At 38.7% G+C, this 16,929-nt stretch overlaps 2 protein-coding genes across 3 annotated transcripts in view; one reads left to right on the top strand and one right to left on the bottom strand.

Annotated features, from left to right (window-relative positions):
• LOC102310615 (sodium/hydrogen exchanger 3) overlaps positions 1 to 12,172 on the top strand; it is a 27,693-nt gene extending 15,521 nt beyond the window's left edge. Inside the window, exons 3-16 of the mRNA XM_042225393.1 lie at positions 1,369 to 1,529; positions 4,270 to 4,348; positions 4,858 to 5,035; positions 5,140 to 5,360; positions 5,559 to 5,761; positions 6,607 to 6,696; positions 6,782 to 6,852; positions 6,942 to 7,071; positions 7,158 to 7,294; positions 7,540 to 7,660; positions 8,413 to 8,586; positions 9,725 to 9,779; positions 9,872 to 9,937; positions 11,429 to 12,172. Coding sequence (XP_042081327.1) covers positions 1,369 to 1,529; positions 4,270 to 4,348; positions 4,858 to 5,035; positions 5,140 to 5,360; positions 5,559 to 5,761; positions 6,607 to 6,696; positions 6,782 to 6,852; positions 6,942 to 7,071; positions 7,158 to 7,294; positions 7,540 to 7,660; positions 8,413 to 8,586; positions 9,725 to 9,779; positions 9,872 to 9,937; positions 11,429 to 11,727 — 1,985 coding nt within the window. The 3' untranslated portion in view covers positions 11,728 to 12,172. The remainder of the gene's footprint in view (positions 1 to 1,368; positions 1,530 to 4,269; positions 4,349 to 4,857; positions 5,036 to 5,139; positions 5,361 to 5,558; positions 5,762 to 6,606; positions 6,697 to 6,781; positions 6,853 to 6,941; positions 7,072 to 7,157; positions 7,295 to 7,539; positions 7,661 to 8,412; positions 8,587 to 9,724; positions 9,780 to 9,871; positions 9,938 to 11,428) is intronic.
• Positions 12,173 to 12,407: 235 nt separating this feature from the next.
• On the bottom strand, positions 12,408 to 16,412 carry olah (oleoyl-ACP hydrolase). Of its 2 annotated transcripts, none has more exons than XM_005943567.3 (7): positions 16,289 to 16,412; positions 16,076 to 16,206; positions 14,691 to 14,829; positions 14,481 to 14,580; positions 13,754 to 13,923; positions 13,575 to 13,657; positions 12,408 to 12,842 (listed from the first exon to the last, which is right to left on the bottom strand). In XM_005943567.3, exons 1-7 carry the CDS (start codon positions 16,309 to 16,311, stop codon positions 12,700 to 12,702), a joined length of 789 nt encoding a protein of 262 aa, XP_005943629.1. In that variant the 5' UTR covers positions 16,312 to 16,412; the 3' UTR covers positions 12,408 to 12,699. The 2 variants fall into 2 exon arrangements, with proteins under 2 accessions (XP_005943629.1, XP_005943630.1); XM_005943568.2 differs by lacking the exon at positions 12,408 to 12,842 and adding an exon at positions 12,897 to 13,467.
• Between the last annotated feature and the right edge of the window lie 517 nt (positions 16,413 to 16,929).

The following is a 16,929-nucleotide window of genomic DNA, read 5'->3' as shown; positions in this document are numbered from 1 at the left end:
GTCAAGAGTTAATGTTTCCATTGTAACACCTCCAGATTTGACAGAGAAACACTCATTTTTAACACTCGATTTTAACTACTATCATTTTACACCTCAGAGTTATTTTAAAAGAATGTGACTCTGCTTAGAGTAAAATTAACTCTACTTTTGCAAGGAGACTATTAACACCAAAAAATTTAACACTTTTGAATTTGCTGTGTATCATGTCCAAAGCTACTCGATGTTGCATCACTGCGATCCGTAATGCATTGATTTCCTTATTCTGCTGTTCGTTGATCTTGCACGAAGCGTTCAAGAGGAGTCCAAAGCGGTAGTCCAGAGTTTTGATCCTCAGCATGTTTTTTCCGATTCCCACCCAGGGGAACAATGTGTGGAGTACTTTCCGTCCGGTAGTCCACAGTTTGAATTCCTTGGGTACGTTGCTTCCCCATATCGGGTCATGTGGTTGAAGTTTAGGGAACGTTGATCTTCTTTTCCAGCATGCTGTAGAAGTGGTGTTTACTGCGGTCATCTTGAAAGTGTGGTCTGACAGGAATATAGGAGCACATGTTCCTGTCCAGCCTGGGGGCAGTATGAAACATGCCCATTGTCCACATAGCCAGGCCATTCCTTGCACCCAGTACGTGCCGTTAGAAGGTCCACTCATATTCACAGGGGCGCCCTCTCCGTGGCCTGCAGTTTGGACACAGTTTGTGGTGTTTCCAAGGGGTCTGTTACCTTTCTCTTGTTTGTAGCACATGGAGTGGTTCTTCCCTGGGAGTTGGTCCAGAAACACTGGGAAGTGGATGGATGTATTCCAGTTTGTCACGTTGAAATCGATCCAGAAGAGTTGATGACATGTTCCATTACTAAGTCCAACAGCATGTGGGATTGTGTCGTTGGTGATGATTCGGCTGTGTTGGAATCCAATGCAGTGCAAGGTCATCATGCAGTATTCTATCACATGTAAACTTATATCATTAAAAGCTTATACTGACTACTAAGTACAATTTTCCCTTAACAGGGTGGACCATTTTTTGGCGCAGTGTGTTTTGGGGTTTAAAGCCACTGAGGTGTTGTGTTTAGAAAAAATGTGTCTGTGAATCAAGGAGGGGGCTGTGTCTCACAATGCTGTGATTGCAGCCATTCCCCAACTTTCTGTGAATGGTACTCATAGGCATTGATCAATGGTCTTTGATCAATGGTCATGACAATTTGCATATTAATGATCAAGGACTTGACCTCCCAGCCCATTGTTCATTCAGTTGGCTAGTTTCAGTTATTATTCAAATGTACTGTTTATAAGATTGGGGATGTACAGATGTACAGAATCAACCTTTTGGGATTTACTTACCTGGATGATTGAGCATCAAGGCATTTCCTGTACAGGTGACCTGGACATCGGTCTGCTGCAGTACCTTCTTTTTGGCAGTCTGATGGCTGCTGTGGACCCCGTGGCCGTCATCGCTGTGTTTGAGCAGGTGCACGTTAACGATGTCCTCTTCATCATGGTGTTTGGAGAGTCGCTGCTCAACGACGGTGTAACTGTGGTTCGTATGCATCATTGCTGTCTTTAGCATTACTTAAGTAACATAACCTGTGAGTTTGGTGAGATATCTGTCATAGACATGTCCACTTTGAAGACATGAAGTGTAAAGAAAGTAAACATTCCAGCACTTCAGTTTAAGTGGTTTTACTCTAGCTGATGTTTTGCCATCTTATCTGAGCTTCTCTGGTCAATAAAGGTGTTTCTGAACAGTCTTGAGTTCATTTGATACGAATCATGAAGTTCCACCCCGTTCACTGCTGAAACTTGAAACTTTGCACACCTTTTAAAATTACAATGTTAGAAACCTGTGACTTTATCGTTAGAAGTGTGACCTTCTCAGAAGCATAAGTGCTATATCATATTGCTCCTTAAAGGAGAGGTGTACTATAAAACTGAATACATGTCTTAGAGAACTGAATTAAGCTTAAAATTGAAAGTAAAATAAAAATTAACTAATTAATTAAATGTGGACAGAATTTGCACATCAGAGATAATTCATCTCATAAATCAAGACACAATGCTCTCCCTTATATAAGCTGCCTTTATAGGTTAAAAGTATCATTATCAGTATTGGTATCGGCAATACTGGCAATGTATTTACTTTATTTCTGGCCCTGTATTGTATTGATATAATCTGTAACTAGAGTGAAGCAGAACAAAAGGTTAAAGGTGTCCTTAACTGGTTTCTGGCTGGGGAGCTAGAGGAGGAGCGAGTGTTCAGCAGCAGTTATCATGTGAGGAACATTTTCCACACAAAACCAGTGTGGGTTTTTTTGGTTTGTTTGTTTTTTACCATCTGTAGCATTGTGTCTCATGGCCAAAGGAAATGATTTCCTTGAAGTATGGTTCTTTTGTTTGCATCCATAAGCTGTGTTGCCATGTCCTTGTTAGAGAGAATAAACTTTAATCTGATTGCCCCAACATTACTAAGAGTTCATGAGTGAAGCATATTAAGACAGTAAAGCACCAGGTAACACTTTATTCATACCACCGATAACTAAGGATGTAAGTCCCCTTCAATTAAATGGAATTTATTTTCATTTCATTTATATGAAATAGCCATGTGATTATCAGCAGTTACCACGCCTACCTAACCACATCAGAGCCATTTTCCATCAACAACCTCCATTATAGACCCACCTACAGACACGTGACTGGACAGACACCACATGCAGTAAATCTGGGCCCACGTGGGTTTTAGCCTTGCAAGGTCTGATTGGTTGAAGTAACGTGAACGTGGCATTGTTACTGTGATTCTATTGGCTCAAACAATTAAAAAAAGATGTCAATCAAGCAAATTGAACAAAAGAGACCAAAGTTACAGCTCCTCAGAGTTTAAAGGGCCAGAGACCAATTAAATGCTCCATGCACACGGCAGAAAAGGGCCATCATCATGTAAATGTGTCGTTAAATCTTCAAAAATATATATATATTAAAAAAAGCATTTTTAGGCCTGTTAATAAAATCAATTATTTCTGCTCTTAAATACCTAAAAAATTCAACTGGCATGGTGTCCAATTGTGTGCCAAAATTAGACATTTTTGTACAACATGTGGATATTCATGTATTGACAGTGCTGTAATTTTTCACTGTTTCACTTTACAAACATAAATCGTTGCACAGATGATGTTTATATGTTGGTTACTGAATTTCTGTAATGAAATGTGAACTGAGGCATATTTTAAAAGGGTTATATGCTAAAAAAAAATTAGGCGAGGATAAATTCTATTTACTTTTTCTGTGTTCCAGTCTCAGTAACTTTGACACAGTAATATCTGCTTCAATATTTACAACTCTGATGAAATTTCACAAGTGTTTGCTTTATTTTGATACGAAGATTGTAAGGACAGAGTTTGTAATTGCAGAGAAATAATCAATTAATTTGGGCATTGCATTTTCGAGCAGGAAGCTCAGAAACCCCTTTGGGGCTTAAGAGGTTATATTTACCCACAAATACTTGAGCTATACTTAAGGTAAGCACACTACTTTTTACAGGAAACAAGAAAATAATTATACTATAAGTAAATTTAAGTACTATGTAAGTAATTTTAAATAGTAGTTAGTAATTTTTAGTTTTGCATAACTTCATGTGCTTTAAAGGAACTAAGAAATAATTACACTGCAAGTGTTTTAAGTAGTGTATAAATTATTTTAATAGATCCTTATTAAGTGGTAATTCGTGGAAAAACAATCAAATATTTCCCAACATCAGGTCTTATTATGGAGGGACTTGCCTTGCTTAACTTCCAGGTATTTCACAGGAAAGAAGACATTCTGATCCAATACACTTGTTGTGACTGTGACAGAAAAAAATTAAGTTAGATGTGGCTCCATCATTATACGGTCAGATAGGCCTACACATTTGGTGGTATTCATTTATTTTTTGTAACTTGGTACGCTGGAACAGTACTTATCACATCCACAGGGCTTCCATTAATGCATATTAACACAACGATGATTAAATAAAGTCGTAAAAAGGCAGTATCAATCTACTCTGTAAAACTGCCCATACCCCCAAAAGGACAGTGTAGCTACAATGTAATACTGTTTGTTTTTGCACAACAAAAAACTGTTACCCCCTTACTCTAGTGTGTAGTACTTGTAGGTAAATATAATTACTTTGCAATTTCAAATAAAATACGTCGAAATTCCATTTAATTACAGGAGAATTGCACCCTTTGTCATGGGTCCTTCTTTACTGCTAAATGACCAGACATTATTTTTTCTTCTTCCTCTCTTAGGTGCTCTTCAATGTGTTTGATGCATTTGTGTCACTGGGAGGACCTAAAATTGATGCTGCAGAAATTATCAAAGGAATAGGTAAGATATGACATTTATTAAACTGTTAACAGAGGATTTGCCTGTGTATGGGTTATAAACACTTACAGTCACGTCTGGCTAAGCAGAAATTGTTTTTTTGTTTCTTTTTACAGCATTTTTTTGTTCAGTATTATGAGCTTCTTCATCAAAATGCATTGACCATTTCAAGCCACCACGATGCTTTGATTGGCATTGGCTGGGAACTGACCTCCCAGTTCCTTCAGTGGTGCTAGTTTCAGTTATTATGCAAATGTACTGTTTATAAGATTGGGGAAACCTGCAGTGAGCTCAGACTGAAGAAGTCACTTGGATGAGTGATGAAACGTGTCTCCCACTGAAAACGCTACATCCAGATGAAAAGAATCAACTTTTGGAGATGCCTTTATTTACTCTTTTTTTTAGCAGAAGACAGTTAGGACAGTAGGGAGTAGAGGCATGTAAACAGATGCAATAAAAAACATAACAAAGCCTAAAAGTAGATTTTTACACATTTCCCCCTTTCTCTACAGTTTCCTTCTTCGTGGTTGCATTTGGCGGTTCCCTTGTGGGCCTTGTTTTTGGCCTACTAATTTCACTTCTGACCAGATGCACAAAAAACATCCAGATCATCGAGCCAGGCTTCATCTTTGTTTTGGGATATCTTTCCTACCTGACTGCCGAGATGCTTTCGCTGTCTGCTATCCTTTCGTGAGTGTTTTACAACTGAATTTGTTTTATTATTTCTGCATCTATTTTGCATATTTTGTAAACATATTTAGATGAAAGTCTACTTTTGTGTTTCCTTTCTCTAGGATTGTCTTCTGTGGAATGTGCTGTCAGAAGTACATCAACGCAAACATGGATGAGAATTCGGTCCAAACAGTCAGATACTCCATGAAGGCTTTTGCCAACGGATCAGAAACCATCATCTTTGTTTTCCTCGGCATCTCAGCCATCGATAAGGTTATCTGGGTTTGGAACACGGGCTTCATCCTACTCACGCTCCTCTTCGTCTTGGTGTACAGATTCATTGGTGAGATTTTATCTTTTTGGGCTCAGTTTTGTGTTAAAGCATCACTGTGATGTAAAAGGTTTGTTTGTTATGCAAATACATTTAGATAGACTGAAACACTAAAATGCATTCAAAACTCATGAAGATTCATTTGAAGATATTTTGTGAGTCTTCATATAAGACTGTGTGTTTATAAGTGTGTTTGTGTTCGTACTGCAGGTGTATTTTTCCTCACCTGGATCCTCAACAGGTACAGGCTGGTGCCCTTGGAGTTTGTAGATCAGGTGATTATGAGCTACGGTGGCCTACGAGGGGCTGTTGCGTATGGCCTGGCTGTGATGCTGGATGAAAATAAGATAAAAGAGAAAAACCTGATGGTCTGCACTACACTCATTGTGGTGTACTTCACTGTCATCTTGCAGGTGAATTTGTCACTTTTTCTTAATTAGTTAACTATCTTTTTCGAAGAAAAAAAAAGGCTTCTGGCAGTAGCTTAGCTGTTCCTGGGACTGCACTCCTTTGGACATTTGATGTTGTGTCTGGAATCTTCTGGAGTCACTCTTCAAAGTTTAATGTACCTAATGTAGGTCAGTAGAATAGAAAAGAATAGAATAGAATAGAATGCCTTTATTGTCACTATACAGTTGTACAGTGAGATACAGAGTGTAGTAGTATAGTGATATAGTATAGTATAGTGATAATAAGACCGCTGAACCAAAGTCCAGCTTCTGGAGGCTCAATGAGCAATGAAAAGAGGAGCTTGCAGCTCACATGCAGCTCGGTTCTCTGGCAAGATTCTCTGCACCTCTCTGAAATCTATTCCTTGGAATGGCCTGCAAGTAAGCCCACAGAATCAATATTGCTCTCACGCCCTTGTATTACAGGTATTACTTACAGGTCTAACTATAGTGCTCTCACATGAACCCACATCATGTCATTTCTCATTTCTGTGTTTACAGTAAAGCCTGTAAAACCTTATTGCTGTTTGTTTTTGTGTCTGCCCTTGGGTCCACTTCCTTGTACTGGCCTCTGGGCCCCTTCTGACATGAAAGTAAAGAAGTACCAATAAAAATCACCAATAAAAGCATTAGGAGCTGTCACTCCCAAACAAATTCCAGGCACAACATCAGAGGTCTCTCTCCAAAACAAAGTAGTCCTAGGAACAGCTAAGATACAGAGAACCCTGTCCTCTACCCGGTCTCTGTTAAAGCTCATGAACTTACCACCCCCCCTAACACTATTGCATTCCTGCTTGACATTGTTGCAGGGAATAACAATGAAACCTCTGGTCATGTGGCTTAAAGTAAAGAGAGCTGCAGTGACTGAGGTTTCGCTCCTAGAGAAATTGACAAACAAGGTAAATCTAAAAAGAAAAAACCTCTCGTTTCACCTACACAACCATTTTCTATCCAGTTATTGCTGAGTCCTTCTCCTTTCTTTAGATGTTTAATCACACTTTGGTTGCCATAGAAGACATATCAGGACAAATAGGACACAACTACATGAGGAGCAAGTATGTATAAGACTTGACACGTAATTTGAAAATATCTTCTCATTTTAAAAAAAACTTTAAAATAAGTATTTCGTTTCCCTTTTGCAAAGGTGGAAGTATTTTGAGGAAAACTGGATGTCATGGATTTTGATGAAGCCGTCTGCAAGGAAGAAACAAGACCAAGTCTTTGATGTCTTCCATCAGCTGAACCTCAAGGATGCTATGGAATATGTGACTGAAGTGAGCATCATTTTGCTAAAGTACTCATTAAAGAAAACTGATAAAACTGCCACATGTAAAGAAAACATGGTCTTCTTCTGTTCCAGGGTGAGCGGAGGGGCTCTCTGGAGTTTGTCCGTAATGAAAATTCCATTATTGACTTCAAGAAAAAGTCTGAAAGTGAATCCTTCGATATCAACAATGCAAATATGTCAAATGATCATGGTGCAATGTCCACTACGAGGTGAGCAATCTAGATTTTTATGACAATAGGAGAAGAGCTAAAAGCAGACTTAAAAGTCAGTATAGGATCATGTTGTGAAATCAAATGCACTGCAACTATTAGTTAGATTAGATTAACAAACATCTTCTATGCCTGAAGCTTCAATTTGCCACTGTGCTGTAAAATGGAAACCAGAGTTAATGTACTACTTTAATATTGTTATATTACTTTATACCGCTGACATGATTTGGTTTGCTTCTTAGTAGAGATCCCATTCCATCAGTGAGCCTGGAAATGCATGAGCAGATCATGAAGGCTGTGAGGGAAGCTGAGGCAATTAACGCTCACCACCTTCTGGATCAGCATCTCTACAAGAGCAGAAAACAGGTAATGAGCACATTGAGTCATTACATCAAGGGCTTACTAAAGCACCTTAGTGCCGCGCTTCTGTATAATTAGTACAATTTAACGTGTTATCAAAAGAAGAATATTTCCAGGCATCAGTGAGAACTATGCTTCACCATACCAAGACATTTTGACCAATTTTAAGCTCTTAACTTTGTGGGAACAGTTTGAGGATGGCCCCTTCCAACATGACCGTGCACCAGTGCATGAAGTAAAGTTTATAAAGACATAGATGCGCAAGTTTAGTGTAGAAGAACTGGCCTGCAGAGTCCTGATCTCAAAATACCAGAACATCTTTGGGACGAATTAGACCGGAGACTGCAAGTCAGGACATCCTGTCCAACATCAGTGTCTGAGTTCACTAATAAATTCCCATAAACACACCTAAACCCACGGAAAGCCTTCCCAGAAGAGTTGAAGCTGTTATAGCTGCAAAGGGTGAGCTGAGATCATATTAAACCCAAAGGATTAAGAATAGGATGTCTCTCAAGTTCACATGTGTGAAGGCAGACAACCAAATACTTTTGGCCATATAGTGTAGTATATAAAGGAAGCACTGTGGTAGATGCATTCCAAAGTGGCTTGCAGATGTGCAGGAACTGTGAGCATGAGCTCAACAGATCTTCTAGTCTATTAACACAGAGTTGAACCTAAGCCTAAGCTTGACTTCATGACCTGCCGTTTTTGATTTTGTGAAGGAGTATTAAGCTGTGTTCTCGTCCTCTTGTTTACAGCATCGGCACAGATTCAGTCGCAGCCATTTCGATATCAACAGAGATGAAAAAGAAGTCCAGGAGATCTTCCAGAGAACCATGAGGAACCGACTGAAGTCGTTCACGTCTGCAAAAATGGGCGTCAAACCACCAAAGACGATTGTCAAGCACACACAAAAAGAACAGCAGCAGAAGGTCATAACTTCATTTCTATATTTATTTTCTTCCTGAAGTAAAATACCACTTTTCAAAACTTTTTAAAACTGTTTTATACTATCTTTATCTCATGTTTAGACATAATTAACATTTTCAGTATTTAGATTTTTTTTTTTTATCATGTCTGTGGCTACAATGTAGCTCTCCATCACCAGTGTGTGAATGTGTGTGTGAATGGGTGGATGACTGGTTGTGTAAAGCGCTTTGGGGTCCTTAGGGACTAGTAAAGCGCTATAAAGGCCATTTGCCATTTTCCCAAAAAATCAATAGAACTGATTTTTAAGTTGGATACTGATACCAATATTTGATGGCGGTTAACAAATTTAATAGACCACCAACCAGCAAGATTTATAGCACAGCTGCCCTAAATTAACAGTATTAGCAATTACAGAAATCATTTTTATTTTTCTGTAGTTGATAATCCACCAGTATGCTTACACATTTGGTTGAAAGTCATATTTTTAATTCTGAAACATAATTATTCTTGTTATCCACGAATTCTCAAATGTTTTACAAAAAGAAGAAAAAATAATAAAGAGCATTATGGTTTTTGGCGAAGATGCCAAATTACAGTTATTGGCATTCCTGAAGATAAATTTGTTTAAGTGGTTGAATTTTATGCTTCATTAATATCTCAATTCTCAGAAAAGTCCAGTGTTTCGACTCAAATTTGGGCATCAGATCATTTTTTCTTTCAGACACATGAAACATGAACAAATCTCTCAAACAGTTTTTATGTGCATTTATTTAATTGGTTGTTTACGCTCTACATAACTCTGCTTGGACCAGCTGGTTGTTGTGTTTGTGAGGGTCCAAGCAAGTGTATCGCTAACAGTGAAGTTACAGAGTTCCCTCTGGTGGACAAACTATCACGTTTCTTGTTACTTTATTCATTTTCATTGGTCAGCTGCTATAAATGCCGATACCAATCAGCCATCAAATAGCTAATATATTCCTATATTATTGGCCTACTCATAAAATTGTTGGGCTTTACTAATCTTTTATCCGAAAATTAAAAATGCTACCAAGTCCTAAACATGAGAACAAATGAATATGACTTAGAATTTCACTTTTTGAACCACAGCTAATAATCTAATGACTTGTCTTCTTGTTACAGATGCCTAATGGAAAGTCAATGGACAAGGCTAAAACCAGCTATTCTGGTGATGAGGGTTTGTATGATTGTTGGGTGTTTTTTTTCTTCAGATTTAAAATATGTAAGCACTTAGAGAGCCAATGAAAATCTTGTCATGTTCATTTTTAGGCTCAGAGGGAGACAGCGCTTCTGGCTATGACCAATCATACATGAGAGCCACGTACAGAGCAGGAGGTAAAACAAGTCTGTAAATCATGTATCTAAGAGCAAACATATATTTTTCAAGAGTGACCAAGAGAGTAGCTGGTCACTATAACTGGTCACTATAGTAACTATAAACACAAATATTACAGAACCATGCTTTAAATGCAATTAAGGTCAAAATAGATACAATATGAAACAAACTCCCTTCAGTGCAAAAATTACTTGAGTACCATTTTAAAAATTTAATCTTTAAAATGAAATTCTCAGTTTTCAGTCTTTCTGTTTGTGTGCTGCACAGAAAGGTGCAGCACACAGCAGGAAATAGTCATCCTCAGGCTCGCACTACTGGAAATACCGTATGTGGTTTATGTAAGGGTGAGCTGCAGGGTAAAAGTACCCGACTGTCATACATCATATGGACTTTGTACTAGTGGACTGGCAGGTTAAAGCCTGGCTAATGTTCGATTCATTTCTTTTGAACGTTTTCCTTCTAACCTGTTGGGAACAGTTTATGGCTGCAGTGCATGTGTGAAGACAGCTCATTATCGTAGAATTGCCTAATTCTGCTCCGACTCCACAAACGTTTGTAAAATATTTCCAGAGAACTGAAGCTGTGTTGAATTTAATTTATGTACACAGACGAGAAGCATCAAGCACACAGTGTCAAATCTCATAAATCCATATAGCTCGTAAAAGTACACATTTTACTGTTTTGTGAAAAAGATTATCTTATGTTGAATTTGATGTTAGCAGTAATCGTAAAAAGTTAAGACGGTTGGAAATTAGGTGGTACTAAAAAGAATTAGCTGGAAGAACATTTTTCTAGTTTAACTGGTAACAGAACAGTAACATGACTATGTCTAAAAAGATTATCTTTGAGAGGCAGAGTTTATCAGAACGAAACATGGGTAGAAGTTCATCAATCTGCAAAATGTTGTCTACAGATCAAGGAACAATTTTAGAAAAATGTTCCTCAAAATAAAACGGCAAAGACTTTGATTATTTCATCACAAGACTCAGAAAATCTGGAGAAATCTCTGTGTGCAAAAAACATGGCCAAAGATCCTCAACAGATTCCTGTGATCTTTGGATTAAAAACTGCATTAAAAACTGTCATGACACCGTTTAGGAAATCACAGCATGGGCTCAGAAACACCTCCACATGTTGTCTGTGAACAAAGTTAACCACGACATGCAGAAACGCAGCTCACTTGAAATGAACTGGATGGGACACATGGACACTGCACTGTTATTAGCACTCACTTCAAAAGATTGCATCTCTAATGGTATGGGGGTATATTAATGCCTATGGAAGAAAAGTGGAAGCTAGACTGTTGGAAACATTACTCTCTCCAAACTTCAGACATGTTCCTACGACCATTGAAATTGCCTTATTTTTTTCTTTTTGTCATTTTAAACGTGACACGTTCTATTATAAATTATATTTGCAAATCGTTGAGAACAACAGAAGCCATAATATAGAAACCGGAGGTCCTAATTCAGTTTCTTTTGTTCATCCAGCTGGGATTGAGAACCCAGCCTTCATGCCGGACCTGGACCCCATGGATTTGTTGCAGATTCCGCCTTGGCTTGGGGAGAGTGAGCTCGACAGCAGCATGGTGGCTCTGTCACATCGAGCCCAGGTGGATTTGCCAAGGACCCCAAGCAACCTGCGCCGCCTGGCCCCTCTTCGTATCAGCACTCGCTCCACTGACTCCTTCACACTGGAGAACATTCCTGACACACAGCAGATGGACAGCGATCAATTGCAGCCGCCCCCTCCTCCTCCTCGTCCTCCCAGAGACGATGGCTACGTGTAGCTGGATCCCAACCCAAACACTCAACTCTGCCTCACTTGAATCTGGCTGCCAAAGAAACAAAACTAAACTCAGAACGTTAAACTGTGTACTCTAAGAATATTGACTAGGAAATATATTCTTTTCCATTTATGTGATAACCTTAACTCCTGTGTTTCTACACAAAACACTGACAGTTTCATGACCTGCGTGTTCTTTAGACTGCTCCTGTTTTTGTTTTAGGTTCACGCTTCCCTGGGCAAAAGAAAACTGCACTTAGAGCAAAGCATGTTATTCACAGGGCACATAGAACACTGTTAAATATTGTCCTGTGGCTCAATATTAACATGCAATTGCAAATCATTACTTAAGGTTGTTTTCCCTTAAATGTGATGCAACAAATAGAAGCAAAAAAAAAAAACAAAAAAAAAATCCCAAATATATATTTTTGTTTAGGTCTCAAAAATAAAAAATACGATTTAAAAAAAAAAAAGATTGAAAATTGATTCTGAATCAATAATATATAGACATGCTTGTGTTTTTCCTCAGAATTGCAACTGAGGTTAAATAATAAACTTGAATAATAAAACAGTTGTAGAAATGTCACATATATGATGAGGCAATATATTTATTTGTGAATATAGTGCATCTCGAATATATATATATAGACTGTAATCATTTAAATATGGATTTAAAAAGAGAAATTGTATTTGTTTTGTTTCTGTGGAGTCAGTCAAAAAAAAAAAATCCAAATTAAAACAGAAAAAGATGCATCCAGAGACATTTAATCAACTCTTTCTAAATCACAAACTCTAGATAATTAAAATAAGTCATTAACAGGAATAGGATATTTATTTTAGGTCTCAATACTTTCTAGCTTAGTTACTGAATTCACTGTACTCATGTTTTGACCGCCCCAGTCCCACAACAAGCTACACTGGTGACACAATTAAATATCACCATAAACTAGTAGAAAAATTACAAAAGTCATTTTGTTTATAAATAATCCATTTCTGAGGTTTCCAAATGTTTTGTGACATAGTCCAAAATTATTTTTTCGTTTCCAGAGTCCTTCAGGTAGAAATGAGATCCGTGGAACATCTTTATGGAGAAATCTCCTGATGTGATGTCTTTCCAAGCTGTTAATAAAACACACACACACACACACACACACACACACACACACACACACACACACACACACACTAATTTCACTTGATCACCTGTAAATCAAAGTCTTTCACGTACTCAGTCACACATTCTTGCTGCCTCTGGTTCAGATCCCGTGCTCTCTAGTAAGAAACAGTTAGCATTAGTTAACACTGCCCAGCAAAAGATTTACTCAGCCCGACGGCCGCAGACATCCCTGGACCAGGTGAAGCCATAAACCAGGTAGATCATCATTTACTAACCGAAGCTAACTCCACCTGACATTTTTTTAAAGGTGGTTTTCACCACATAAGAAACATCCTGACAAACGCCATCCACTCACTGTGAAACGGGGCTTTCGGTGTGTACATTTTAATTTGATTATTAACTTGTGTTTAATTATGTAATTATTAATGTATGCTTTTAAATTTATTTACTACTCTGCTTGAGCGCTTTGTGCTACAAGGCTCATTCACCCATTCATACATACAAGAGGTTGTTTCTATGGCTGAGTGCTTTCGATCTAACTTTCACACTCCGATGAACAAACTGCAAGATACTGAAGTCAGAGTTCAGTAGAAGGAGACGGATTGTTAGGGTTACGTAAACACTGCTCTGCAAAACAAAGAAGGGAGAAGCACAAAGTAGCAATTTGCATTTAAGTCAATGTAATAACCATAAGAGTAACGTACAGCCCCTTCTTGGCCTGTTAGAGCACTGACCTTGTAAATCATGAGGAATGTCATCCTTCCCGTCAAAACACGTGACCGGGCAGGAGAAAAGCGGGCTGCTCGCCTTGTTACATCTGCAGAGAGGTCAGCAACTCCCATCACTGACAACATCTACGCTTGGTTTTAGAAATGTTAAGAGCAGATTAAGTAACAGACAGCTGTCCGCCCACCTGTAGTTCTCCACTACGTGCAGGTCAGCCTTCAGGGCGGGAAGGAAGAGCTTGAGGACTTCAGGGTTCGCCAGCAGCTCAGGAGGAGTTCCTCCAATCGAAATTAACCACTTAAGAAAATCTTCATCAGACAAGTCGCTTCGCTTTGGGGTTTTAATGCGAGTCTCTGACTTAAAGACAAAGAACAACACAGTACAGTGCTGTTGTCGTGTCATATCAACAACACCCAACTCTTTTCTTACGTTAAAGAGGCCAAATTACAAACGTATAGCTTTTCCAAATGTTATCACTGATGTTTGTTGAATATGAACATCAGGATTCGTAGATCAGGGCTTTCATGGCAGTTATGTGTGTACAGATTGAGTCTAATTAATTTAAATGGATTTTAAAATACGTGATTAGCTTATAGTGAATATAGTTTCAATGAAAGAATTTTAATCTCTTTGGTGATCCGAGTTTTGGGTAAAAATTATGTGGCAGAAGCACAGAAATGTAGAATAAAGCATGAAGTGGTGACATAACAGCACAGAGAGGATTTTCACGTTTGTCACTGCAGATTTGAAGTCCACAGCCCCAAAAAACAGGGTTATGTTTGTCTTTTTTTGCTTCGTGGAACTAATAAATATCACAAGCAATGAAAGAAAAAAATACTTAAAAAGCATATTCCAAGCAAAAAAAAGACTCAAGTAATAAGAAGTTTTCCAGGTCATCCAGTAGTTTTACTTACATAAGGTGCAGAAGCACCAGACAGAAAGATGTGAACTGGCTCCATGTTGTGAATTTTCTTCAGCGCGTCTGCAACAGCGAAGCTTGTGAAGGCACCGAAACTGAAACAGATTAGAATTTTTTCTTTATGTTGCAGGGATTAAAACCATGCAGTGTTCTGTTTATGACGACAGCCTTGTTTTTATTCAGGGATCATTTTTTCTCGCCATACCTGTGGCCAAACAGAGCGAATGGCTTCTCCTTTAGCAGCGGCAACAACACACTAATCACTTCATCCACGATCTGCTGCATGTTTTCAAAGAATGGCTCTTTAGCTCGACTCTCTCTGCCGGGAAGTTTGACAGCCAACACTACAAAAAAAAAAAAGGAAGAAAGAAAGAAAAACAGTTCAAAGCATAAAAGTCCTCTGAGGCATGTGTAGAAACCTAATTCTGATGATTGATTGTTTTTAAATGCCAGGTCTGTTTTTAAGTGACGGACTAGAGTGCTGGCAATTCTGTTCATAACTGGCATGAGGTTGCAGACACAAGCCGTGGAAAACAGCTTTCTCTGAAGGGTGGCTGGCTTGTCCCTTACAGACAGGGTCAGGAGTTCATTCATTCGGGACTCAGAGGAGAACTACTACTCCTCTACTACACTACCACTGGAGCTTATCCCAGCTGTCATAGGGCATGAGGCGCAGTACACGCCAGAGTTGGTCGCCACTCTTTCACAGGACGAACACACACACACACACAGACAACCATTCACATCTATTTGCAATTTAGAATCACCAATTAACCGAACCCCAATAACTGCAAGTGATTTAACTGTGGGAAGATGCTGGAGTATCTGGATAGAAGCCACAATGTGCTAGAGCGCATGCTAACAGAAAGGTCCCGGCCAGAGTTGCGAATTCGAACCCAGGACCTTCTTGGTGTGAGGGAACAGCGCTAATGCCACCACCTGTAGACACGAGACAAAGACACGAACGCGGAGGCAGCAAGAATAAAAGCAAACTACATGAGAGAGACAGAGTTCAGTAAAAACTAATGATCAAATGCAAATAGGTGTGTAAACATGCAAAGACTGAGAAGACACTAATCACGGGAAGCCCTCCAGCAGACTAAATGTATTGCAGCATGATTGGGGGACAGTTCAGGGTCACCTGATCCAGCTCTGGCTTATAAACTTTAATTAAAAAGAAAGTTTTAAGGCTGATCTTAAACAGCAAAGTCCTCTGCTGAGATATTAAGGTACTATGAAGTCTTTAAGATACGATGGGGCCTGATTATTGATTATTTTGTATGTGAGGAGAAGGATTTTAAAAACTATACATTTAAAAGTTAAAAGGTAATCTTGATATATAATTATGGCAAAACGTTTTTCTAAGGTGTAGTTTTTTCCCCTCAACTCTTTTGCAGATAACAAAATTTAGTCAAGAGCCAAGAATTTATTCTGTGCTCCAAAAATCTTTAGTCCAGCTGTCCTTTAGTCATAAACACAGACGAGAAGACTAGTTATACCAGACCACCACATTTCTTTTCCACTTGCTTCCTGGAGCTTTCGTTACAACGTGCAAGCACGTACACGTGAAATGCTTTCTGGGCACCTCACCTTCAACAGAGCTGCTGAGGACATTTCCCCAGCGAGCGTAGTGTATGGACCCTCCACCTGCCCAGGGGAAGCAGATCAGTCTGGCCACAGCATCTGGTCTTTTCTTGAAACAGTTTACCACCTTGTCCATGCTGATTAAGGAGAACAAGAACATTACGACCTGAGATTTGTTTGCACTTGTGTTAAAACAAGAGGTTATTTTAAAAAATCTACCTATTGCTTTCTGTCTGCTCCATTAACTTCTTCTAGGAAAATCCTGGGAAGCGTTCAGTGTAACATTTCCTTATTGGCTTCTTCTTCATGATGAATTCACTGGCGCTTAGCACACGTCGAACTGGTGCAATACCGCCACCAACCGGTGCTCATTGGGAAAAATCAAACATGCGATTTCTGCAGTGAATCTTTGCAGATAAGGTAGCCGGAAATGCACAGACAGGAAAATTTAAATCGCCTGTAACAATTCCAGGGAGGTGCAGATAAAGGCACAGGTTACAGGAAGCAGCTGAATGTACCTGATGAATCCCACCAAGCAACTTTCTGAGTTCTTTTGAAGTGTATCAGTAATAGCCAGGTTGACTTCCATTTTCCCCTAGGTTTTGGGCCAGCTGCTTTCTCTGATCCTCATATTTCAGTATAAATAAATCGTGTTACCTCTTTTCCACAATAGCTATAATATATGGAATGCCAGGACTGCCAAAATGAATTAATTAAATACACCAATTAAATAATTAATTAAATGTGTCATTAATTAAATAAAATGGAACGTAATTAAATACATATTTATGGCATATTTAATTAATTATTTATTGCCATATTAATTATTGACAGTGTTGGGGAGTAACGGAATACATGTA

This window comes from Haplochromis burtoni, unplaced genomic scaffold, assembly GCF_018398535.1.
Source record: "Haplochromis burtoni strain Fernald_Lab_line unplaced genomic scaffold, NCSU_Asbu1 Contig_171, whole genome shotgun sequence".
NCBI classification, from domain to species: Eukaryota; Metazoa; Chordata; class Actinopteri; order Cichliformes; family Cichlidae; genus Haplochromis; species Haplochromis burtoni.
The sequence above is the reverse complement of the archived record's forward strand: the minus strand, read 5'-3'. Positions and strand labels throughout refer to the sequence as shown.